This window comes from Metarhizium robertsii (assembly GCF_000187425.2).
Source record: "Metarhizium robertsii ARSEF 23 chromosome Unknown MAA_Scf_4, whole genome shotgun sequence".
NCBI classification, from domain to species: domain Eukaryota; kingdom Fungi; phylum Ascomycota; class Sordariomycetes; order Hypocreales; family Clavicipitaceae; genus Metarhizium; species Metarhizium robertsii.
The window spans coordinates 1,460,865-1,485,165 of NW_011942182.1; the positions used below are offsets into that span (position 1 = coordinate 1,460,865).

The 24,301-nt window shown below is 52.7% G+C and overlaps 9 protein-coding genes across 9 annotated transcripts; 4 read left to right on the plus strand and 5 right to left on the minus strand.

Moving 5' to 3' along the window:
* Positions 1 to 891: 891 nt before the first annotated feature.
* On the minus strand, positions 892 to 2,343 carry MAA_02576 (Zn(2)-C6 fungal-type DNA-binding domain protein; the record flags this gene model as incomplete). Its single annotated transcript, XM_007820574.1, has 1 exon — positions 892 to 2,343. The coding sequence occupies one exon, from the start codon at positions 2,341 to 2,343 to the stop codon at positions 892 to 894; it is 1,452 nt and encodes a 483-aa protein (XP_007818765.1).
* Positions 2,344 to 2,849: 506 nt separating this feature from the next.
* Positions 2,850 to 3,793, minus strand: MAA_02577 (RTA1 like protein; the record flags this gene model as incomplete). Its single annotated transcript, XM_007820575.1, has 2 exons — positions 2,850 to 3,538; positions 3,622 to 3,793. The coding sequence occupies 2 exons, from the start codon at positions 3,791 to 3,793 to the stop codon at positions 2,850 to 2,852; spliced, it is 861 nt and encodes a 286-aa protein (XP_007818766.1).
* A 715-nt stretch (positions 3,794 to 4,508) lies between these two features.
* MAA_02578 (DEAD/DEAH box helicase) lies at positions 4,509 to 6,463 on the minus strand (the record flags this gene model as incomplete). Its single annotated transcript, XM_007820576.1, has 2 exons — positions 4,509 to 6,218; positions 6,290 to 6,463. The coding sequence occupies 2 exons, from the start codon at positions 6,461 to 6,463 to the stop codon at positions 4,509 to 4,511; spliced, it is 1,884 nt and encodes a 627-aa protein (XP_007818767.1).
* Positions 6,464 to 7,221: 758 nt separating this feature from the next.
* MAA_02579 (Phosphatidate cytidylyltransferase) lies at positions 7,222 to 8,806 on the plus strand (the record flags this gene model as incomplete). Its single annotated transcript, XM_007820577.1, has 2 exons — positions 7,222 to 7,276; positions 7,329 to 8,806. The coding sequence occupies 2 exons, from the start codon at positions 7,222 to 7,224 to the stop codon at positions 8,804 to 8,806; spliced, it is 1,533 nt and encodes a 510-aa protein (XP_007818768.1).
* A 4,512-nt stretch (positions 8,807 to 13,318) lies between these two features.
* On the plus strand, positions 13,319 to 14,177 carry MAA_02580 (putative domain KxDL; the record flags this gene model as incomplete). Its single annotated transcript, XM_007820578.1, has 3 exons — positions 13,319 to 13,629; positions 13,758 to 13,910; positions 14,096 to 14,177. 3 exons carry the CDS (start codon positions 13,319 to 13,321, stop codon positions 14,175 to 14,177), a joined length of 546 nt encoding a protein of 181 aa, XP_007818769.1.
* Positions 14,178 to 15,411: 1,234 nt separating this feature from the next.
* Positions 15,412 to 15,969, minus strand: MAA_02581 (uncharacterized protein; the record flags this gene model as incomplete). Its single annotated transcript, XM_007820579.1, has 1 exon — positions 15,412 to 15,969. The coding sequence occupies one exon, from the start codon at positions 15,967 to 15,969 to the stop codon at positions 15,412 to 15,414; it is 558 nt and encodes a 185-aa protein (XP_007818770.1).
* Positions 15,970 to 17,545: 1,576 nt separating this feature from the next.
* On the plus strand, positions 17,546 to 18,145 carry MAA_02582 (uncharacterized protein; the record flags this gene model as incomplete). The annotated part of the gene is made up of 1 exon (XM_007820580.1): positions 17,546 to 18,145. One exon carries the CDS (start codon positions 17,546 to 17,548, stop codon positions 18,143 to 18,145), a length of 600 nt encoding a protein of 199 aa, XP_007818771.1.
* Positions 18,146 to 18,280: 135 nt separating this feature from the next.
* On the minus strand, positions 18,281 to 19,331 carry MAA_02583 (homocitrate synthase; the record flags this gene model as incomplete). The annotated part of the gene is made up of 2 exons (XM_007820581.1): positions 18,281 to 19,268; positions 19,324 to 19,331. The coding sequence occupies 2 exons, from the start codon at positions 19,329 to 19,331 to the stop codon at positions 18,281 to 18,283; spliced, it is 996 nt and encodes a 331-aa protein (XP_007818772.1).
* Positions 19,332 to 19,799: 468 nt separating this feature from the next.
* MAA_02584 (NsfA) lies at positions 19,800 to 22,447 on the plus strand (the record flags this gene model as incomplete). The annotated part of the gene is made up of 3 exons (XM_007820582.1): positions 19,800 to 20,116; positions 20,189 to 22,058; positions 22,112 to 22,447. 3 exons carry the CDS (start codon positions 19,800 to 19,802, stop codon positions 22,445 to 22,447), a joined length of 2,523 nt encoding a protein of 840 aa, XP_007818773.1.
* Between the last annotated feature and the right edge of the window lie 1,854 nt (positions 22,448 to 24,301).

Genomic DNA, 24,301 nt, shown 5'->3' on the forward strand with positions numbered 1-24,301 from the left:
GGGGGCGATGAGATGTTTTGCGGGTTGCGGGAAGGGGAGACGGGAGATGACATGTGGGAGTATTTGGCCATTTTTACAGGGAAAATAGAAGGTGTTCAATCGATGCGAAATGAGCGGCCGGATGAGTGGGAGCTTACGATGGTGATGTTGGTAGTGGTCGCTGGTCTGTGTTATTATTATCTCAGTGGGGGCTGTTGGTTGGGAGAGGAGAAGTTGATTATTTCTTCTTTGAGTTTGGCAGGGGACTGGTTTAATCTATGCTGATATATATACTATAAATTACCCGAGTATATAGGCAGAGTTGAAATACAGTAAATACTCAAGTAGTAGGGGGGTAAGCGCGCCTAGCAAGAATAGGAAGCCCCGAGCAATTCACTGCGTGGCAATTCTCCATCGCTTGCTGGTGAGGGCATCTATGTATCGTGAGAGGGTGTGAAATCCCAGTACCATCATCCAGACATGTGGCCTCACCACTAACTTCTGGATGATCTGGGATTGTCTTTCCGGTGCCGTGTACTGCCCCGAGTATACAGTCCTTCATGCCCATTTCGGGAATATTGTAACCAAGTCGGTGCGGGACGGGGGAAACAGGTTGCAGATGGCGTGCTGCCAATGTCTCCTGTGTGATGCATGCCACAATACGAGGTCGTCTCTGAAGGGCTGCTGCTTAATCGACGTGGTTATCCCGTGCGGGTCGTTGTCTCGGTTTGAAACGCGGGAATAAAAGCCCCTTGCTGCGGCACTTTTTCCATGGCGGTGATTCGAAAGCACACACGCATGTATGTATGCCGCCGGGCATTACGACCAGATAAGACAACAACCACAAATACCAGAATAGATAACGGCCCGCGGACAAACGGACATGTTTCAGACACAGTGTCTCGTCATATTTCAAGTCTTGGCCGTTCCGTATCTTGAATCTAGTACTCCATTCATGCGTCCGTCCGTCCGGCCCGCCTCCTCGTCGGCGGCTCCCTCCACCGTGCTCAACGGCCAGGCCATGACGCCCTGCCAGTAAGCACCCAGATGCTGCGCGATGGCCCTCACGACAAAGGCGCCGGCGTCGCCAAAGATCCAGAAGTGCCGGCAGCGATGCAGCAGCACCCCGTAGTAGGCCAGCACGACCACCGCCTCGGGCTGCAACCGCCTCAGCACATCGAGGTAGTCGGTACTCACCGTGACCGAAAACGCCGACGCGGCGTGTGGTCCTGCCACCGGCGTCGGCAAGTCCCTGTACATGTCAAAGGCCCATTGCAGCCGGTCGACGGCTTCTCGACACGCCGTCACCGTGGCGGGGCCGAGGTCAGAGGAATCGAGGAGGTCGTGGAGGGGGCGGCATTCGTGCCCTCCTTTGGACTCGCCTCTTGCGCCTGGCTCGACGTCCATGCGTGCCTTGTGGGTGAGTGTGAGGAGGGGCTCTAGCTCCGAGGCCACAAGGTGCTGCCAAGTAGGTCGTATGATGGCGCGGACGCCATGGTGGATGCGGAAGCAGTCCACGAAGCGGTTTACAAAGACGTGGAACTGCGAGTGGTGGAGGGCCCGGACGGAGGACAAGGTGTCTGCGAGGTCGTGGAGGGAGAGGGTGGCTGCGAAGAGGAATCGTGGGATGGAGGATGCCATGTCGTCGGGTGGCAGTGTGGACGAGAGCCTGGTGAAGCGCGCGATGGCGCGGGTTTGAAGCTCCGTGGCCACGTGGAGGAGCGGTGCCGGGTCTGATGGCGAGGTTGTTGTCGCTTTGTGGAGGGCAGCGAGGGCGAGCACCTCGTCTATGAAGTACGGGTGAGAGGAGGCGAAGCGGAGGGCCATCTCGAGAATGTCGGTGTCCTGCCCGGGCGTCATGAAGAAGCTGTCCCTGGTGAGAGTGATGTGGTACAGGAGGGAGAGATGGTCTGCCGTGAAGAGGGGGGGATCCGACCATGACGGCTCGTAGGACTGCGGAAACGATTCGCCAAACGAGGGCAGAGGTGAGGGCTCGGATGTAGTTGGATGCGACTGCGTTCGTGATAGTTGCGGGAGGGCTGTGTCACTGGGCGTACGTGGTGTCCGAGCATCGCCTGAATTCCACGCCGTGGCCGACGGGCTCCAGTCGTCTGTACGGGCATGCGTCTCGGCACCTGGCGGCGAATGCGATGGCGATAACCCCTTCTTCCGCAAGGGCCGGTCCTTGACGGGGGGAAACACACATGCGCGCTCTGCGATGGCGCAGTTTGCACAGGCGGGCCGGCGCTCGTCGCAGCGTATATGGCGCCGCTTGCACTCCACGCAGCCGTTTCGGGATTTTCTGTGTGATCTGCGATGCGCCTTGGGCTGCTGCTGCGGGCTTGTGCCGCCGGGTTGAGGCATGGTGATTCCGCGATTCCGGGAGTCGGTGAGCGAGCGAGTGAGCCAAGTGAGGGAATTTGGAGGTGTCCCTGGCGTGACTGGGCCTGCGTGGCCTTTCGTGGCTATGCTGCGCGCCCTGGAAAGGGGGGGACGACGCGGACGCCGCGTTCGACATGGAGATTGATGCCGTTATGGGCCATGCCAGACCATGTGGTGAGGTTTTGACGTCGGCTTGTCAGAGTTGCTTAAGTCAGCAGGTTTCGGCCGTCGTCTTGGTGATGCAGCTTAACCGTGACAACTAGGAGATTACAGCCGTTTACTTTTTCTCTTTTCCCTCCTTTTTCGTTTTGCAAATTTTTAAACTCGAATTTTGTTCTGTACATGGCCTGCAATTCTATCGAATCTACCAATTTGCTCCCTTCGCCGTCTAAAATGCCAACACGCTCAACAAGACCATCACCATCAAATATCAAAAAGCCAACCCAACATAGACACAACACAGCCCCATTCCCGCAAGATGGCTCTACTCACTTGCCCCCCGGCCGAACCTCATCCTCCCCGGGCCCCGAATCAACCACGTCCCACGCCCTCGGCTTCCTCAACTCCCCACGGCTCAAGTGCCCTGGATACACAACCCCGTACACCACCATGGTGCCAAACATCAGGGCCGCATCAAAAACATACAGCGTCCACTCATGCGTCAGCAAATAGCCCTCCTTGCCCATGATGTACTCCACGACCCTAAACACCGACCGCACCAGAATCAGCGCGCTCGTCGCGTACAGCATCATCATAATCCTGACCCAGCCCGCGTCCATGCTCGCCGCCGACGGCCACCTCCTCATCCGGACGTGGAAAATCGCCGCCGTCATGGCAAACAGCCCAAACATGACGATTTGCACAATAAGCCCGACGAGGATGATGTTCTCTGCCTTTTTGGGGTCAAAGTTCTTGACCGCCATGAGCCCTGCGCCCGTCGACTGCACCAGGAACGACAAGACGTCGCCCAGCACAAATGCCTTGGTGAGCCAGTTGACGGGGATGAGGGAGTGGCGCTCGCCGTGGATGCTGCGCATGAGCCGCCCGAGCGTCATGTAGATGGAGGCGGCGAAGAGCGCGGGCGCCACGAGGATGAGCACCGACTGCATCACGAACGGGCCGAGTTGGTCAGTTTTGTCGCGCGCGTACGCCCGGGCCACGTAGCCTAGGAACTGGACTGCGGAACCGAATCTTGCGTCAGTATGTATGTACATGTACGCTTGAAAGCCGTCTCATGCTGATGCTGTGGTGTGGACTTACACAGTCCGCCGAGGACAAAAGGTATGCTGAACCACGTCCTCGTCTTGGCCATCTGCCAGCCCACGAAGCCCGTTGCTCCCGCAAACAGGACCACGAATATGACTGCTGCTGGTGTCGACGGAAGGTAGTCCCAGAGGTAGTAGTTGCCCCTGTATGGCTTTAGTACTGCCATATTTCGTTGTATTTTTATCACCGGTACCCTCTCCAAATGGAAACTAAAACCAGGACTTGAGAAGGGTGAGAAAAGAACAGAAAAAAAAGAAAGCAAGTAAGAAGGGAAGAGAGGCAAAAAAGTCAAAACTCTCAGGGGCCAAGAGCCAATGCTGAATAAAAAAAACAAGGGCTAGCTGAACAACGAGTGTATTATATATATTTGTCCGAGCTCAGCTTCCAACTATCGACTCCTCGTCCCACCTCTTATACTTGACACTTTCGTGCGGCTTGCGTTAGCTGTAACCAGATGTGGGTACTAGTGTAAGTCAAAATCCGTGTATTTCAAGTTTCGACAAGACCCTGGTTACCTTAGAATTGCCAAATCTGTGTTTCCATGTCCCTCTATACGCGTATTCGCTACCGCCCCACATGCAAAATACGCGTATCTGCGACCAGCTTACGCGGTCGGAGGCCCAGGTTCTTGGCGGTTCGCGATTGTTTCTCGGATAGATCCTTAGATGCCAAGCTGACGACGACTCCAACATACTGTAGGGCTGTCAAAATTTTGTGTTGCTGCACCTACTTGACGGCATTTTGCCGGTGGCTGCAATCGCCAATCACGTCGCAGGTAGGTCCTGTACATGGGACAACTTTCAAATACGGGCTGTCATCTTCCGGCTATGATGCACTGTGTTGGGACAGCATACTTGACTTGACACGGGTATATTGAAATTTTAATCGTCAAAGCCCTCAAATTCGTCATCCTTCGACGCGGCCTTTGTGCGATTCTGCTCTCGGACCTGCTTAATGAGCTCGTCTAGTTTCATCTTGTCCACCTTTTGATCATCCGTCATGTTGGCGTTCTTTTCGGCCTCTTTCTTCTTGTATCTCTTCTCACGTCTCTCGTTGCGGTGCTCCTGCTGTTGGTGCTTGCCGCTCCACGCCTCGTTCTTCCTCTTGCGTTTCTTGTCATCCTTCTTCTCGATTCCCTCGCCGTTCTTTGCGGCCTCCATTTCTTCTATCCTTGCTATTTCGCGCGTCTTTTCCTTGTATGCGAATGTATCCCAGTCCATTTCCACACCCAGCGTCTTGTCGCCCTTCCAATTCTTGAGCTCTGGCATCCTCGGCATTCGGAGCAGTCCCCATGCGTTTGCCAAGTCTATCCAGTCAAGATCAGAGACTCGGAATATTGAAGTTGCTTGGTGTGCGCCGTAGCTTCGCACCCAGCTCACAAATGCCTTTTGTGCTTTATCGTAGATGGCCCTGTCTGTTTTGGCCAACTTGCGTATTTGATCTACAGCAGCGGCAGCATCTTTTTCTGATATAGAGATCTCCGGCTTTTCTAATGGAGTAATTGGCGTCTTGCGAATTTCCAGGAACCGTACGTAGTCTTCTTCCCGTCCGCGGTGGAGCATGACGACTGCCAATCCTTTTCTTCCAGCACGCCCAGCTCTTCCGCTTCGGTGGATAAACACTTTGGGATCAGACGGTGCATCAATTTGCACAACTAGATCAACCTGGGGAATGTCAAGACCACGAGCTGCCAAGTCGGTCGTTAAGAGAACAGTGGGAGAAACCGAGTTTAAAAACCTGTTGAAATTCTTCTCCCGCACCTTGGCCGGGTGTTTCCCATGTAGCGGTATTAATGAAAACTGAGCAGGAAGCAGGCCCGGCAGGATATGTTGAAAGTAGTCGACAGCTGCACACGTAGACAGAAAGACAATCGTCCTTTGCGGGGTGATGGGTAATTTTTCGAGAAGTTGCGCCAACGCCGGTAGCTTCTGTGTCGCCGGTTTGATGAGATAGGCCATTTGTAAGCTAGCCGGAGTTTTTCTATCTTCCAATACTCCACCGTCCTTCATCTTGACTCGAACTTCAATCTTGACGGGATTTCGCAGACCAACTCGAATGATCTCGCCCACGGCTTCGCTGACACTGGCACTAAACAGACCAGTACGTCGCTGCTTGGGCAAGTGTGAAATGATATTCTGAAGGTCCTGTTTAAATCCCAAATCAAGCAGTCGATCCGCCTCGTCCAGGACAAGCATTTCGAACGAGGATTGGGGGCAATGGACATGCGGCGACGACAACAGTTCAACCAGTCGTCCAGGGGAAGATATTAAAACGTTTGGGCTATGGCGCATAAAGTAACTCAAATCCTGTGCCGTAGTGGTGGTACCTCCAACAAGTAATTGGGGTACAATAACGGGAGTCGTGGTCGAGGGTCGCTTCTCCTCGTCGTTGAGATTGGGTAAAATTTCCGCAGACGGCGGGTGGAATGCTAGTAATGAAAGGAGAACGGAGTGGATCTGATCAGCGAGCTCTCTTGTAGGCGAGACAATGATGGCGGCGACATGATGTTTTTTGGTCGGCTCTTCGAGGCGCAAAATCTTTTGCACAATGGGGATCAAAAAGGATAGTGTTTTACCACTGCCTGTGACGGCCTAGGTAAGTCATGTCAGGATTGGTGCCACGACAGGAACAAAAGAATTGATTCGCGAAAATATCTTCATACCTCAACTACCACATCCTTATTGCCCAAAAAGTGCGGCATGGTAGCAGCTTGGACGGGTGTCATGCGGGAAAACCCCATGGTTGACACAGCATCCAGGATCCATTCTGCGAGTGGTGGTGTGAGCGCTTCCCACGCTCTGGGATCCCTCTTGGGAATGACCTTTCCAGGAGCCATGACGGACTGGGAATGACAATGCTGGATGTTGCCGCCGATGGAGGGACCATTGTCAAACAAAAAGTTGTCGCTATCGCCAGAGGCTTGATCTTATCGGCACGTGACTAAACAAGTATCTTTACTTACATTGCCGTGTCTGCTCAGCGTGCACATTAGTATTCGCTACATGTACAGTATTTTCCGGTGCCGGTGGTGGCTCCTCCGCCCTGACCGTCTTCGGCCACGGCTGCCTCCCGCACTGGTAATTGCAGTTGACGCCTTCAGGTGCTCGCGTGAGCACCAGACCATCCAAAAAATAATTAGTGCCCGCATGTGCACTGTGGGCTCAGGCACACACGACCATCACAGGGAGGCCCGTCTGCCATTAACATTGTATTCGTGTCTCATCACCATCACGTACACAACCTGTATGCGCATAACTACCTTAAGTACCTAGGTAGCCATCAAACACAACGATAGACAAGAGTACCGAAAGAAAGCCCTCTCGTAAACGGCCATGGCCATGATACCTCTCCATGCTCTGTAATCACATGCCTGACCCATGGGCCATGGCTCTGGCCGGGGACGGCAAACCCGTGGGCCCCGTCTGGTCTGGGGGTGCAAAATTTCTAAACCCCGACGCCTCCGTCTGCTAACACCTCCACATCCATCCCGTGTCTGCGTCACAAAAAAAGACAAAAAGGTGTCCCGTGGTTCCCAACGCTTCCTCTGTCACGGCTCTTGCATCCTTCTCTCTCGCCTTCCCTCCCCCGACCTTCATGCACGCGCTGTCCCATTCCGGCCGCCGCCATTCCTCAAACTCGTCATCGTGCAGTAGGGGACGCTCCCTCTGCTGCCTCTCTGGACTTCACACTGGATCCGATAGAGTCCGCCAGCTTCCCTCAGCAAGGACCCTCGACGCTTCATAGCCAGTCCGCCGTCGTTGCTCCAATTCGAGGCTCAGAGCCTGCGCCAACATCTCTGGCGCGACGGTCGCGCCTCGATAAATACACCGATTCCTCTCTCCACTCCTCTGCTGCTGCTGCTGCTGCTGCTTCGCCTGCGGCCGCCGCCGGTCCAGCCCAACAACATCTCTGGCCCTCTCACCACGTATCGCTTCATCGCGTTGTTGTCGGGGCCGTCCGCTCCCCTCCCCTGCCACCGGTATCCTTCACCATGTCTCTGCGTCGCAAGGCAGCATCCTCTGTCCCCGAGACACCTCGCGTCATCTCGCCGAGTCCCGACCCCCCGGAGCACGACGCGGGCTACTCGGCACCCACGACGCGCTCGGCGGCCCGGAGGAGAATGGCGTCCTCTCAGCACTCGCAAGACGAACACCCGCAACAAGACGATGTCGACGACGAGGTTCCCGGCCTGCGGAGGTCCCGCACCAGAAGTAGATCGCCAATCGACTCCCGAACAATGGCCCGCATGACACCAAGCAACTCCAGCCTCGCCATGAAACCTCTGTCCAAGGAGCCTTCTGAAAAGGTCGTCACAAATGGCAAGATATCTACTTCGAATGGGCACCTGGCCCCTCCCCAGCCTGCCACGCCCTCAGGCTGGTCCTGGCGGGACTTTAGCCGCAGTCCCAGCCCTCTCGGCCTCATCCCCATCCACCGACACTGGCGAACATTCGTCCACAAACACGAGGTGCCTCGCAAAGCCCTCCACGTCTCGATAGGCTTCTTTGTGGTGTGGCTGTACACGACGGGGACGCAGACGCAGGCTGTTCCCCCGTATCTCATGGCCGGACTGATTCCCATTGCTACGACAGACTGGCTTCGACACCGATACACCGCGGTGAACAGGCTGTACGTGCGCCTTCTGGGTGCGCTCATGCGCGAGAGCGAATACTCTGGGTACAATGGCGTCATATTCTACCTACTTGGCGCCTGGGCCGTCTTGTACTTTCTCCCCAAGGATGTGGGCGTCATGAGTGTTTTGCTGTTGAGCTGGTGCGACACGGCCGCCAGTACGTTTGGGCGCCTTTGGGGTCGCCATACACCTCGGATCCGTCGTGGCAAGTCGCTGGCTGGTTCCTTTGCCGCCTTCTTGGTCGGCGTGGCTACGTCATTCTTCTTTTATGGCTGGTTGGTCCCCGTTATCGGACCCATGCCTGGGGACGAGAACTTCATGTTCAAGGGTACCCTCTCGCTGCCGGCTGTCGTGACAAGCGCTCTCGGTGTGTCTCGGGCTGCAGCTACTGTGTCGGGCACTTTGGCCTTGTCCATCATGGGCTTGTGGTCTGGTTTTGTTGCTTCTGCCAGTGAAGTGATTGATATTTTTGGCTGGGACGATAATCTAACCATACCAGTTCTCAGCGGCATTGGCATCTGGGGTTTCCTGAGGCTTTTCACTTAAAGCGGTCTTTCTTCAGTGTATTTCTGCCGTTATATTTGGCATCTATCTCTCAACATCTACTGGTCCACTTCACTACATTGGGTGTTTTGTTTTTTTTTGTACCTGACCAATATTCTGGGGCTTGTGCGCATGGACATGGCCGGCGTTTTGGGGTCTCTGGATGTCTGCCAGGGGGGCTGGGGAACCGTCAAATGGGAGACGAATAAGGATGCGTTGGATTATGGCTTGGCGGATACTATGGAATTTGAGATATGGAAAGACCAGACTTACTTTATCTGTAGACAGACTTTTTATATACAGACTAATCGTTAGCTAAGAGACCATCAGAAGTAGCATAGTAAGGAGCACCGTGAATTACTGTTAAATGAGACGAGCCCATCCTTTCATCAGAGTCGTATCGCCTTCAAGAAGGCCGACTCTCGTTTGTGCAAGGCAAGCTTGTAACGTCAGTCCCAAACTTGAAAGTCACCATGCAACAGCACCAGGAGTGCGTGGCGAACTGCATTAATGACGTGCAGTAACTATGCTGTGAGGGCCAACTATATCGAGCTGGCGCTGCTGGTATAGTCCTCGTGATTTGTGGCCTGGAATCCACGGCTTCCATTATCAAATATCTTCAGTGACCTCACTGATTCTTCGGTCGAACACGAGTCTTCCCTTCCGCCACCCCCTTCCCCCTCAAAAAGCACATCGCCCTTCAACAGTAGGCAGCCAGCAAGCAGCCCTTTCCCTGTGCAGTCCACCAAGACACGTTCGACTATGCATGCCAAGCTTGTATGGCTGGGACAGGGATGTCCCAAGTAGCGGTAAGCCAGTGTCACGGGCACTTTACACTCCTCCCTGTCAACTTCCCTCGCCGGATGAAATACTAGTTACTAACAGAGAAGGTAACCAACTAACATGGTGCATATTTTACCGCAATAGATATATGCGATAGACCTCGCGGAGTCTAGAAGTTGGTAAAGATTTGTCTCGCCGCAAGTCCTACCTATGAGAAGATGCCCCATCATCAGGTTCTTGCAGGAGTTCTTTCTTCCATGCATGAGTTGTCCCTCTTCGCTGGGAGGAGGCGTGTGCGTCCACACCGTGCCATTCAGAATTTCCACTTCGAGTCCTAACCCTGCTGCTGAGTTGTCCCTCGGGATACATCCCATCATGTCAACCCATGTGCCGCGCACAGGCTTGTGGTTTCCATTAGTCGCTCGTCGGCCTGGCGAACCGAATTATTGGAATATGGTGGCTTGTTTCCTCGCCCCCAGCGAATGCTCAAGACATTCCGAAGGTCCCTTACCACACATATGTTGCCGGAGATTATGGTGTGCGTCAGTGTCCTCTGTCGCAAAGGGGGGACCAGACTTGTCCAATTTCAGTTTTTTACGAGGGCTATGAAACTTATTGGTCTCCCGAATACGCCACATGTATTGTAGCTTTTGCCAAAGTGTTGATAAGAGGTTTCCGGCACCACAAGCACGAGAAGGGTCTATGAGAGGTTTCTCACTGGGTGTACTGATCCAAGTCAATGATAAAGATCACAACCCACGGTGGCCCGCATGCTCGCTCATGAGTATCCATTGCTATCCCGATTCCTGCATGAGCTGAGGCGACGCGGCTAGCCGCTTTATGAGTGGATGGATGGATTGAGCACGAAAGAGAAATGGTCTCGTCAGATGTTATGGACTTACACACCCCTCCATGGACCCCCCTCCCATGTACGTCAGAGACTCGTGGAAGTGGAAGTGGAAGACACCAGAGAGGTACTATGGTTTAGGAAGCCCAAGGGTTTTCCTCCATTCGACTAATCGGGTGTAAGTGAATGATGATTCTGGTTCCGAAACAACCTAGTAGTTTCTTGTTGGTATGTCGTGATGAGAACACAAGACCGCTAGCTTTGCTTTTTCTCCCCAGCGGGGGAGGGGCAGATCGAAGAACTCGCAGAAAACATTTTGCCATGCCTTCTCAGGTTTCCAAGCACGCATCAGCCAATCAAGTTTGCAAATAGTTTTGGTCGCAGGGTTAGCTCAATTGCTTCTTCCATGACCCTGGGATCTCCGATTACTTCGCAACAGGTCGGTCAGTGGAAATTTGGTGAAGGTGGGTAGGCAGCCAGTTGGCGGAATGAAGGGGCCTCACCCTACATCCCCAGGATAGATTGGTGAGCTGGTGAGCAAAGTTTCGAAGATGTCTGGAGTTTGGTGCATATCAACAAGGGGAGAGGTCATTACCATTCTAATGCTTGGGTATGGGACTGGAGGATTATTGATGCATAATGTCGGTGCCATCTGTACTCCATACGTACATACACAGGTAGTACTTGCCAGGGATCAAATATGATGCACAGCGGAGGCAGCGAGATGACGATTGCCCAAAGCGTCAACAGTGCATTCGCTGCAGCTTGTTCGATATCGGCGAGGTAAACTGGACCTTCCGTTTCAGCATTGACGGCCGTATTTGCTAGGCAGGTGCTACGGCAGAAGCTGGGGACGTGTACACCGGCAAGTGCCTGGTGAAGTCTGGTGCCAAGTACTTAGTAGGTACCTGTACCAGGGCAGCTGGCAGTCTTTGCAGAGCAAAATACGTCAAAGAACTCCAACATTGAGGTCATTTTTCAATGCAACTTTGCGAGACACGCTTGCCAAGGCACAACACAACCGGACACATCTTGGAGCCGCAGCCGCAGCGTCAGCACCAGCACCAGCACCAGCAAGCAGCAGGCCACGGCCTCGTCACACATAAGCGCGGCGGGTTGCTGGCTTTCGGGGAGTTATGTGGTTGTTATCTTGACAACGCATCATCATCCACAGCACGACGGCTTGTCCGATTCAACGCACATGTGCCTGAACCTCGGTGCCATCCACGCTTGACTTGCGCATCCAACAATATGCGGCTGCCAGCGTGGATCCCTAGGGTGTGCACCACTTGCATGCTGTCGATGCTGTCAATGCCATGGAACCAACGCCCACGTTGTGCTGGGAAATCCAGTGCTGCTTTTGGCTGCTTCTACCAACTTGGCCTCGTCGCGCTTGTTTCTGGTGCGACACTGGATAATGCATCACGCCTCACTCCATCTCTTTCCGCCCCTTTGGTCCACCATGTACGTCCCAAGTTTGCCGTTTTGCTGCTCTGGCTGCTTTGGTATTGGTCTCCTGGCCACACCAGTTGACAGCAGCCCGATTGTACATGCCGCCCTGCTTTTTTCTTTCCTGATTCACTTTTTCACGTCCCGCCCCTTGGTGCGAAAAAGACCAGACCAAACATTGAAGACAAACACAGCCTTCGGTCACTATATTGCGGTCTGCCTGTCACCCACTTCTTGATAACCATCTCCTTGAACCCTTCGTCTCCGATCATGGTTTTCCCTGCTTGGCTTTGGGGTGATTGGAAACCCCGTCTGCTAGTGCAGCCACCACTTCATTTGGCTTGATAGAGAAGTCTTTGTCACATCACCAGCCAATTTCATGAGTTTCGGTGGGCCGCGTCTCCATGCTGGCCGTGTTTCTCTGCCATTGATTGTATCCCACCATGACTACTTCGGACATTCCCACCACCTCTACATACGAAGCTATGTACAGTAACTTACTTGGATGCTCCGTACCGCTGGCTTCTAGCCTCCCTGCGAGCACTTTTTCTCTTTCTTATGTTCTTGGAAACGGCCAGTGTCCGCCGATCCGTGGTCAATAAAGTGGTCCTTTCGCCCCTCGGCATATGCAGTCTCCTTGTCGTTGGTGTTGCCGGACTAAAATCTAAATCCCACGCCCATTGAAGCTTGGAAGAATTTGCACCGCAGGCGCACGTTCGTGTCTTCGTTGGTCAATGCCTTCTCACTCCCACCCTCCTCCCCCTTGATGGTCCGACGTGTCCATGTCGGCTGCTGGCTCCCGAGGTCGTTGGCCCATCAATGTTCCCAAGTACTGTACCATGCCTGTTAACAAGGCCGCGAAAAAGTCTACGCCGTTCGAGGATATCGCTCCACCTTCACGGCCTTGTCGTCATGTCGTTGGTCCGCATCATGCACGCCCGCCATGATCACCTCGTCGCAGGCTCCTATGCCCTCAGATGATACTCCGTACTTGTCCGGCATCGTTTCAAGCGGGGTATCATGATAATCGCTCTAACGAATAGATGAATGTTGTCAGGTCTGCTTCAGTTGGAGCATAGTGACCGGGGAGGGTCCGGGAAAACTATAAAAGGGCCTCCTGTGTTCAGGATGAGTCGGATTCCTTCTTCTTCCCTTTTTATTTTCTTGTCATACATCTCCCAAGCAAGTCTTGTTCCTCCTTGTAAAGTCTCGCCATCACCAACCAACTCCCATTGTGTTGCGTGTCTGCACAACCATCAAGTGTAACATCATATCCATTCACAACATCACCCCTTGCCGCAACAACATCATATCATCATTCCAGTTCTTGCTCAGAACGGAGTTTCTAGTTGTCACACATCCACAGCCTGCGGCTTTGTGACACTATTGAAAGACGACGGATCAACGCGTCCATCAACACCACCACCATCATCACCATGTCCGGCCCGTTCCCAACAGTGTCCTACGCCATGCCAATGGCGGTTCCTGGAAAGGGCAATCAGTACCCCACGTACACTCATTACTCCATGTCTCCCCCGGAATGCGACGACGACATGAGTTCTGCGTCGGGTGTCCCATCCTACGGTAACAGTGGATACACGGGCTCTGCTAGTTACATGGGCTCAAACGACTATGACAGCGCCAACTCGGCTAGTGGCATTGATTTCCAGGAGTACATGCAAGAGCGTTTTGCAAACTCGTTCAATCCCATCCCACTCGACCGGAGCATGGCGGTTCAAGCGCAAACGTAAGTCATTTGCCCCGCGAACCCCCGATGGCGGTTTTTTTGGTCCGTCCCAGCACAGCAACACCAGGGACTGTCAACATTGAGTTTACACATGTATTTGTTTACAAAAGCTGACTGCGTGAAAACAGCTCCGGAAAGTTGAATGCGAAGCACCGCGAGCTCATGGACCTGCAAAAGCAGGCACAGGCTCGTCTCGCCAAGACGAGGGAGCGATTCCAAGACGGAATGCGAGACGCCCGCGAGGTGCGGGGAGATTTGGAGTGGACACAGAAGAAAGTCTCGTAAGTGCATTCTCAACTTGCCTTGGGCAACGTCCTCATGACGTAGCGACGCCCGCCGCCTGGGGGAATTGAGACAAGGCCCCTCGCCTGTGTTTGTCTCTTCTCCCCCCACGGGCCAGCGTTGCTTCTGTAGGCGCTTCATTTAAAGCAGCTTGAGAAGCCAGCTAACAAATTTCTCCTCTCAGATCACTGCAAGCCAAAGCTTCTCGTAAGCACCCCAAGGAGTATCGTAAGGCTCGCGAGCGACATCCTTCTCCCGAGTATTAAAGACCATGGCCTCTTTTCGTTTTCTACGCTCCGTGGAGTGCGATTTTCATTATAGTTTGAAGCGACCAAAAGGCCATTTTACTTTCCGACATATCTCCTTGGTTCAGCGGCAAGTTCTGCAAAAAGATATTTACACGGCGTTTCTACGGATGATGGCTGCAGGGAGAGTTTATGAACTATGCGCAACATGGCGTTTACACATAGTGCTTTATATCAGGATATTCCTGTATCACATGATGTCAAAATTGCGGCGACAGCGCGGCAATCTTGCATTGCGTTGGCGCGCAATCCCTTGCTGCTTTTACTGAGCCCCCCCTGGCCTCGAGCGGCAATTAGGCGCCGACTTTCTGTCCTCTCCACAGCGATAGGGCGTGCGGGGGGTTGAATAGTGGCTATTTCACGAAGTTACGAGTTATGATTGGATGGGAATTGGGTCGGATTTTGGCATCTTGCAACGCCAGGTACACCTCGCTTTCTTGCGTCTGGTGGGAACTGGCATCTATTCTGGCGCCTGGGCGTGTGAACTGAAAACGGACGGCAAGGCTGCAAGGGGCCCCTGCTAACCCAGCAGATCGGTTCCAGCTGGTCGGGTGCTGTAGTGTGATGAGGAAGGACGATGATGGCCGAAAATGTCCCGAACAGAGAATCTGAGATCACGAGGGCCGGCACGGAGGGTGGAAGTTGTGACTGGTGGACAGGGAGGGGCCTTTCCTATTGTGGTGTATGCTGCTCTTTCGGGTAACGACCGTAAAGACGACAATCTTTTTCATACTACTGTGCCTTGCAGTAGTACATAGTGTGTCCTAGATGAGTGTCTCTATAGCAAGACTCTCCCATGGCGTACAATGGATCGACTGAATCCCAGGCTTCTCGCCGACCATGTGCCAGTGCCAAGACAGGTCTGTCCTCCAATGAAAGTCGCATAAGCATCAACGATGAAGGCATTCATTAGAGAAGCCCTGGAGACATGAATATCATGTGATTGGCCCTGGCACATGACGAATTTGTTGGAACCGTTCCTGAACTAGGAAGCTGTGTAGTTGAGTGGGTCACGTGACCACCTTGAACCAAGCTCCTGTCGTTCCTTTCTCAGACCTTGACAAGGCAAAAGCTCATTCAAAGTTTTCGTATTCCAATCCTTTGGGGCAAACCAACGTAATGATACAGTCCATTTGTGATCTCTGTTGTCCATCTTCTGCTGGTGAAATCATCGGCACCGACAACATGGCGTCGGTCAAACACTGGGTGCTGTGTGCGCTTGTCTGGCAACCCAAGTGCCCATTGATTCAAGGCCCATCCTCTTTTCAAGGCGTTCCCATGGATTCTCATTCGATGTGCTGTCGTAGTAGCCCTCATACCAGACTCTCGAGCCTCCCGCTTGCGACGCACCATGACAACCTGGGAACTGCGTTGGTGATCCGACGAAGCCTGTTCCCGGGGCAGGACGGGCTGGCAAGCCGTGATGAAGGGGAGGTGCCTGGGGTGCCGTTTCTCCAGAGCGCTTCTGAAGTGTGCTCTCGTCTTGTCCTTCCTCGTCGTCCAGGTTGATCTCATCTGCATTTGCTTGGTCCCCTGGTTCCCCTTTCGACACGCTGCTGTGATTTCCTAGAGGCGTTGAATTGGATCCCGTTGGAGCAGCTTGGGCACCGGGCGCAGGCTGCGCGACCGACGTGACTGTGTCCACGGCCGGATTATATCGCCTCTTCTTCTGGGGACGGTCCTGCGCACCAAAGGTTGAGAAGCCCATGGCGGCGGCCATGGCGGCTGCGTCGGCGTCGGCTCCTGGATCCATCGTGTGTGAGGAGCTGCTCCGGGGCGGGTGAGTTTGAGCGTGCGATGGAGCTGATGCTCTTCACCGCAAGTGTGGGGTTGTCGAGAGGGAAGAAGGAGCACTGGTGTCGTGACGTGGTTTTGGATGGATGGTTGTTTGGGGCCTTGGGCGTGGGTTGGGGTCGACTGCATATACATAATTGGGATAATTGGGTGGGCCGGAATGTAGCGGGCCCTCTCTCCTAGGACCAGGGCGTTATTGACGAGCCGGGTCTCGGATGGTTGTAACTACGTATTTCATAACTGTTTGGACAGATTCTTGGGCTTCTTCCAAAATTTTTGCCATGGTAACCTCGACCATCTTAACGCACTCCTCATTGTGTACATTCACGCATATTTGAACTCTAGGTGCCGAAGAGAGTCCAGAGTCTTAGTCGTTGCCTGTCGCCACGTCACGATTCACGGGCCAGCGTCAAAGAAGGTGCTGAACTCACAGCAGCTAACCTACACACACAGCTGCACGTGGGGTCAGGCCGGCGTGTCATTATTGACATGGAATGCGCAACGTTTAACCTCCAATCCCAGGACGAAATTCAGTCCAACTCGCTTGTCTACTTAAGTACCCTCGAACATGTCGCCCATCCCAAGCGCCAGCACTAATTGGTGCCGACAACCAAACTATGGATAAGGGTCAACTCAACGTCTCGTTCAGCAAAAAAGTGCTCCGTTTCCAAGCCGAGCATGAGCACCGTTGCGTTACCACCAATCTTTATCCCCGCAGCGTTCGAAATGGCCCTACAGATGCTTCCGAGCGTACGGAGAGCGCAGACGGTCCGGACTGGTGGCCGCACCGTGGGCAGGGATGTTAGACAGTGCCTGGCTCCCGATTCGAATTCACGATCTGGGGTGCATCTCCGGCGCCGGGAGGGCTTGGGATGTGCTTTGCGGCGGCTGGGTTATGGCATGGGCTGCGCGGGAAGGATCGGCACACATGGACTTTGGCCAGTCAATACCAGGCTCAAGCTTCTGAAGTGTGGTTGGAGTAATGTACATACTCTGTGGTCGAGGTGTCAAAAACAGCGGGCCGGGACTATGCATGCATAACGTCAATACTTTACCGAGTCTGTACACCTTATTAGCCACATGCACCGCCTGCCTGCGCAGCAAAACATTAATAGTTGGGCTTCGTGCTCCGTAACGAGGTGAGCATTAAGGTATCATCCTTGGCAGATACAAGAACTGAGATCTAACATTAGCAATTTGGTTGCTAGATGGCGTAGATTAACGACTAGTATATGGCGTCTGGTAACACGGACTAAAATAACCACGTCACACTCGGGCTTTTATCTCGGATCTGTGAGATTCCGGTGGTTGGTACGAACTAGATCCTCAGTTGCGACTACACGACTTGAGTGTGTCGCAAACATCTCGCATTCTTTTGACAAGCCGTTCTTCTTCCTGCACGCTCTCTGCTTAATATGATACCCCAATCCTTTTGTTTCAAGATATTCACATAACCAGGGGCATGGTCTGAAACAGGAAGCCTCTCTCAATTGACAACAACCTCACCTCACAAGTTCGCAACCAGCACAGGCGCCATGGCCGAGCAAACTCCCTTGTCGCTGGCCCTCCCATCAAAATACATATCCAGCTCCGCAAGCGCATCGAACAAGTCACCCGCTCCAGATATCGAGTGGCTCAGCACAACGTGGACCGTCACCCATTCCACGCTTCACATGTGGCGGTCTGCTCGCAACGTCCGCATCACTTACAAGCCTCTCCCTTCCAAGCACGATGGCAAATTGCGCATCGACGACCTGGTGGAATACGAGCCTACCAAGTCGTCGGGTGTTCTCAAGACAGTCGCGGGAATTGATACTCAGTCCGCAGACGGAGGGTGGGACTGGAGGGGGAAAGGCTGGCTGTTCTTCGTGTCGAGTCATTGGGAATTGCTGGGCTGGGGAGAGGCTATGAATGCGGAGGGGAAGAAGGAGAGGTGGGCGGTGACTTGGTTTGCTCCGACCGTGTTTACAAAGGAAGGTGTGGATGTGTATTGTGATTCTGAGGAGGGCCTGAGCGAGGGGACTTATTCGAGGATCGAGGCGGCGCTGAAGAAGATGGATGCCAAGGAGATTGTGGACATGACTGAGAAGGATATGAGGGCTGTTGAGATTAAGCTCCCGCGTGTGGAAAAGTGAAAAAGAACGGACAGAGTTTAGAAATTTTTGATTAGAGGGGCTGGCTATTACGGGTTGGTAATTGACATGTTGACACTCGGTATATTTATGCAGGAAAAATCGATATGGGTATCCGTATTCCATCTCTTCGGCTCGTTAATCGTGATGTTGGCGACGAGACCCCCTCTCCCGAGAACGGGAGTCACGCCGATGTGACCGCGCCTGATCTCTGTCCCTCCTCCTCCCCCTGTCCCAGTCTCTATCATAGCTGTCGTCTCGGGTGTCCCTAGACCGCTGCCGTCTTCTCCTAGACTTTGGTGATGCGCTCCGCCGTCTTGATTCTCCCTCGTCTCTCTGCCTGTGCCTCTCTCTTCGCCGCTCGTCCTTTCGCATCTGCCGCATCTCCTCCTCCCGCTCTTCCTGGAACCTCTTCCGCTCTTGTTTCAACTCTCTCAGTCGTGAGGCTCCCTTTTTCATCACGGCTAGGGGATCGCTGGCGACTATTCGATTCGCATCTCTCCCCTTCCGCCTCGGATCGTCGTTACCCCAGACATCTTTCAGCGGCGCATCCTGCCTTGCGGCGTCCGCTTGGGAGTACCACGGGCTGTTGGTTCCATGCTTGCCAGCTGCGTTGGAAAAGCGCATGGTATATTGGTCTTCATATTCCCGCCTCTTCTTTTGTGCTTCCCTCTCTGCTTCTGGGTTCTTTTCGCCGTGTGCCCTAGTTTTCTCGTCGCCGAACAGATCAATATGTCCGCGGTAGTCCACAATCGGTGCCGAGCTCGTTGGTTGTCGAGATAATTCCAGCGATCTGCTTGCAGGGTCTGTCCTCTCCTTCGCTATGCGTAGTTCGAAATCTGTATCATCCTCGCCATAGCGCTTTCGTTTTCGCCGCGTCTCCCCATGACGATTTGGGTCACTCTGCCTGCTTGATTTTCGCAGTACATCCAGGTCATCTTGTGCGTCGTCTTCTAATAGTGGCGGTACTTCGCCTCTGAGTATAGCCAAGCGGCGCTGCGCGTCGATTTCTTGCATGCGCTGCTCCTCTGCGTCTTCTGCTGCCTTGGCCGCAGCCTCGTCGCGGCGCACTCTCGCGATGTTGTCGGCATTATAGACGTTCCAGGATTTCTTCCCTAAGAGATGTCTATTGAAGGTCAGTTAAGTCTCAAGAGACTTTGCAGGCCAGCGTCTATTCTTACAAGGGCATGATGGAATGGTGATGGGAGATCTCCAAGTGTGGGAATCAGAAGTCGAAGCAAATACGGCCATAAACAGGAAGAAGGGAATGAAGACCAACGATGCTTCACAAATCGTGGCCTATTTCTTTTATTTAACAATGATTCCAAGCATCATCGCAGACGACGAACAACTCAAAGCTACTGCGGCCAGTTCAAATGTTCCACAATTACTCCGGAGACAGGCTGTGACATAATGCACTAATCCCTTTTGAGCACTGTCCCATGAAACCACCCTGAGACTCGCTGTTAACGCCCCTCCAGTTCTGAGGTACCAGCTAAAAGCTCCCAACCCTCCAGGCATTCATTGCCACAACTTATGACCACGTTGCCTACCAGTTGTCCTCGCTTTTGTGTATTTCTTCTCTTTTTACACCCATACGAACTCTGCATTCGCAACAAATTGATAGATCAACAACCTCGAGGCACAAATCACCGCGATGTCTAGAGTGCCCCCAGGCGGTCCTGGCAGGCTGCCTTACGCTCCTTCGTTACCAGGCAGCAACCCTCGAATGCCTCCAAATCAAGGACGACCGCCGCCAGGAAGCTCATACGGCGCGGATCCATCTCAAGGCTATGGGACCCCTCAAGGTTATGGTGATCCTCGTGTAAGCCAAGGGTCTGGTCCCCAGTCGCCTGCGATGCCGAGATACTCAGAGAAGGGGCCGTCTGGGCTGTCCGGTGCTCGAAGGGTCACTTTGAGAGTTGAGAAGGTTGCCGACAGAACTTTGCAGTCTCGCCTGATTTACGGCAATATGTAAGTCAAGCTATCATGATATGGATTATCTGCGTCGACGCTTTAAGTTTTGAACTAACTGTTGGACTATAGATGCGCTGTTGCGCCGGAGGACTTCCCACCGAGTCGAGACGGTACCGACCTCTATATCCTCGTGCGAGGTGGCCAGCCAGAGGGAGAATTCGTTGTCACAGCAAGGCCTGTACCCGGCTTTCCCCAAGGCGGCATTAGTCTCTCCGACCCTCAGCGTTCTTGGTGTAATATCACCATTCGCGACATATTCACCGGAGAACTATATGATCCTTTTGCTCAAGGAGGGAGGGCGTATTTGGGGTCCGTTGATCTAGAAGTCGGCTTCGCATCACCCAACAAGAGAACAGACGCCCCTTACGATGAGGATCATCTGGCGGCGCAATTTTCTGACACCTTCGCAAACCAGGTTCTGGCCCCCGGACAGAGAATTCTTATGGATGTCCGCAATATCCCATTGTTGATTGTTGTCAAGACAGTTGGGCTTGTGGACCTTGCCATGTCCTCAGATGACCCTAGCAAGCAAGTCTTCCGGGAAGGGCATGCGAGAGGTATTCTCACCAGTCAAACAAGAGTGTTGTTCCATCGTGATGGTAGAAGTGATTTTCACATGAAGCCATCTATGAGCAAGCCCAACTCCAACGCCATTTTGGCGCCAGACTTCAAGTTTGAAGACATGGGTATTGGTGGTTTGGGTGACGAATTCTCCACCATCTTTCGTCGAGCTTTCGCCTCTCGTGTGTTCCCTCCCGGTCTCGTGGCCAAGATGGGCATCCCACATGTCAAAGGAATGTTGCTTTACGGTCCTCCCGGTACCGGCAAGACCCTTATTGCCCGCCAAATCGGCAAAATGCTCAACGCACGCCCGCCAAAAGTTATTAATGGCCCTGAAGTTCTTAACAAGTACGTGGGACAGTCTGAAGAAAATATTCGAAAGCTATTTGCGGATGCCGAGAAGGAGTATAAAGAAAAGGCCGAGGAAAGTAGTCTTCACATCATCATTTTCGACGAACTCGACGCCGTATGCAAACAGCGTGGATCGGGCGCGGGAGGAGGAACTGGCGTTGGTGACAGTGTGGTGAACCAGCTGCTTTCCAAGCTTGACGGTGTCGACCAGCTGAACAATATTCTGCTTATAGGAATGACTAATCGGAAGGACATGATTGATGATGCGCTCATGAGACCTGGTCGTTTGGAAGTCCATATTGAAATTTCTTTACCGGATGAAGAGGGTCGATTTGACATCTTTAACATCCACACTGCTAAAATGAGGGAGAACAACATTCTCGATTCCGACGTCGACCTAAAGGAGCTCGCAAGCATGACCAAAAACTACTCAGGTGCCGAGATTAACGGTGTTGTCAAAGCCGCAGCATCATTTGCATTTTCGCGCCACACAGAAGTCGGTCAAATGGCTGCTGTCAAACAGGACGTTGCCAGCATGCAAGTCAACCGCGCGGATTTTATGCTGGCATTAACAGAAGTAAAACCGGCATATGGTGTGTCAGAGGCCGAGCTTGAAGATGCTGTCGGTCTGGGAATCATTCGGTTCAGTCGATACATCGGCTCGACTATCGACGAGATGATGCGTGTAGTGGGTATGATCAAAAACGACCCCAACAAATTTAGCACGTCTGTACTCTTCCACGGCCCCAAAGGTGCCGGGAAGACTGCTCTGGCCGCCCATATTGCCATGCAGTCCGACTTTCCCTTCGTCAAGTTGGTTACGCCGGCAGATCTTGTTGGGTACAGAGACGACTTTGCCAAGAAGGATTATGTCCACAAAGCATTCGCGGATGCCTACAAGTCACCTGCCTCAATTCTCATCCTTGACGACTTTGAGCGTCTTATCGGCTGGAATCCCATCGGGCCTCGTTTCTCCAACGTTATGTTGGAGGCTCTTACTACCCTCATTGTTTCCAAGCCTCCTAGAGTATGCTTTCCCCTTTGACCAGTTTTGACACTCTATACTCACCCGTATTCTAGAATCACCGCCTCCTCGTTTTCGTAACCACATCCAAAGCTGCCGTACTCAAAATGCTCGAAATCGACACCGACTTTGCAAAGAGGGTCGCAGTCCCAGCTGTTGCTGACGCCGAAGAGCTCGCTGCTGTCTTGCAGGAATCACGTGTGTTCAATTCCAATGATATCGACCAGGTACTTAATTTGGTACGGCAGCGCACGGGATCGGACAAGGTTGGAATCGGTATCAAGACGATCCAGGACTTGATCTTCGAGGCCAAGGCTGGAGAATCCAGCAGCCATGTATTAGAAACCTTTTCGGAGCTGTTACTGGACAACATTCAGGGCCTAAATCTTTGATAGACATACGGAATGGCGTGAATGAATAGATGGTAGATGATGAAGTTGTTAGAGTTCGCAATATGGGTCATTGCCATTGAATGGTACATAATAACACTTTGTTCTTTGGATCATGATTCAGGGCCTCTTGTTATGAGCGCCCGACTAGAGAAATGCACTTTAAGGCGACAACGCGTATAGAATCCAGGGCGATGGTGCTATTGAGCTTGAGCGAATTGATTAGTATTATTAGAGCCATTTCACTCAGCTGTAAATCGCTATTTAGGAGTCACGCTTGGGGATTGAAGTGTGTGGACTTGACGTGAGTTGGCCCTGTATGTACGTAGTACTCCGTACTTAAGTAGGTAGTATCTGAAATGCAGATACCCTTGTTCGTGTTTGGCGCAGTACATGGGCGTCTGGGTTGCGGAAAATGAGGGCAACGTAATCGGCAGAGACGGTTCAAAGTAACTACTACATAGTGCAAAGCAGCAAAGAATTTGAGACTTGGGGATTTGCCTGAGCTGACTGTCGGCAGTGGGGACGCGGAAATCTCCATGTTCTGACGATGCGTTCGGAAAATAATCAGGAGACTGTTGGAAGCAATTAATTTGGTGTTTCAGCTATAAATACACTGTGTGCTCTTCGCTTGATTATGCAGCAAGTTCACATCCTTTGACCAGGATATGAAGCATGACAAATGTAGGAGTATTAGTAGTAGTACTACGTCGGCCATTTGTGAATTCTGATGCACATGTTACGTTCACTTTGATTACCCCTCAGGTGATTTTCAATGCTCGAGTATTTTTTGGCAAATTCTTTGCTACATACTCCGTAGATGGTTACTCATTATTATTATCATCATCATGGTTATTCGATACGTGCAGTACGCAATTGGCTCGGCTCACTCAAAGCCGTGGACCCATTCCGTACCACGTGGTGTCAGGTACAGTCGCTGCAACAATTAGGCACCAGGCAATTTCCCAACTACCTCTAAAAAAGCGACATGGTGCTGATAAGCTACCCCTTAATTTTTTGCTTTGCCTCTGCCACTGGAGTTTCTGGGCTGTCACGGACGTACCTCCGCTACTGTTCATACCAGTCCTCTCCGTTGTAATTTCTTTTCCCTCCCACAGAAAACACGCGGAATATGTACTAATTTGTTGGTCTCTTTGGCCATGTTGGTGATGTACAACTGGCTAGTCAAGAAATGATATTTTACCTGACTCGAGCAAGTTGGATGTCGACCACTTGTGGACAAATGACTGGCTGGGAAGATAAAGAAAAAGAAACGACGATGACAACAGGTCTGCGTAATGGCCATGTCCGCTCCCTTGTTAAGCTGGGATCGTAGGTTATCCAGGGTCGGGAGCAAGGCATGTAGATCGCAGGGAGTGTTCCCAGCTGTCGGAAGTCATTGGTTTGTCATGCTGTATACTCCGTGCTTGCTCCGTATTCATACCCGGTGCTGATGTGGTCACAGTTGTCGCGGCATACATATGCAGGTTTGACATGCACATTCTGCGCCAACAGCCAAGCATTACGTGTTAACAGGCATTGTCGCCGGGTTCGGCAAAAACTTGGTGCATCCAGGCGCTCGGGATCGTGGTGGGCTATTCATGAAGTTCGAGAATGTAAGCGAGACGCCAGCAACAACAAAGAGGGAAGCATCAGGCGTGGATGGGCAAAGTCCCTTTGCCAGGCCGTGCTTGCTTTTTGGAACGTCTCTGTATTGAGGGGGAATTGATGTGTGGCGGCCGCTCTACAGCTATGATTAGGATCGGTTGGTTAGCTCTTGGAGATATCTCCTCCTCTGGTTGTTCGTACTTGTAGCAAAATTGAACGAATCGTTGATAGAAGCTCAGCCGAGCTCAA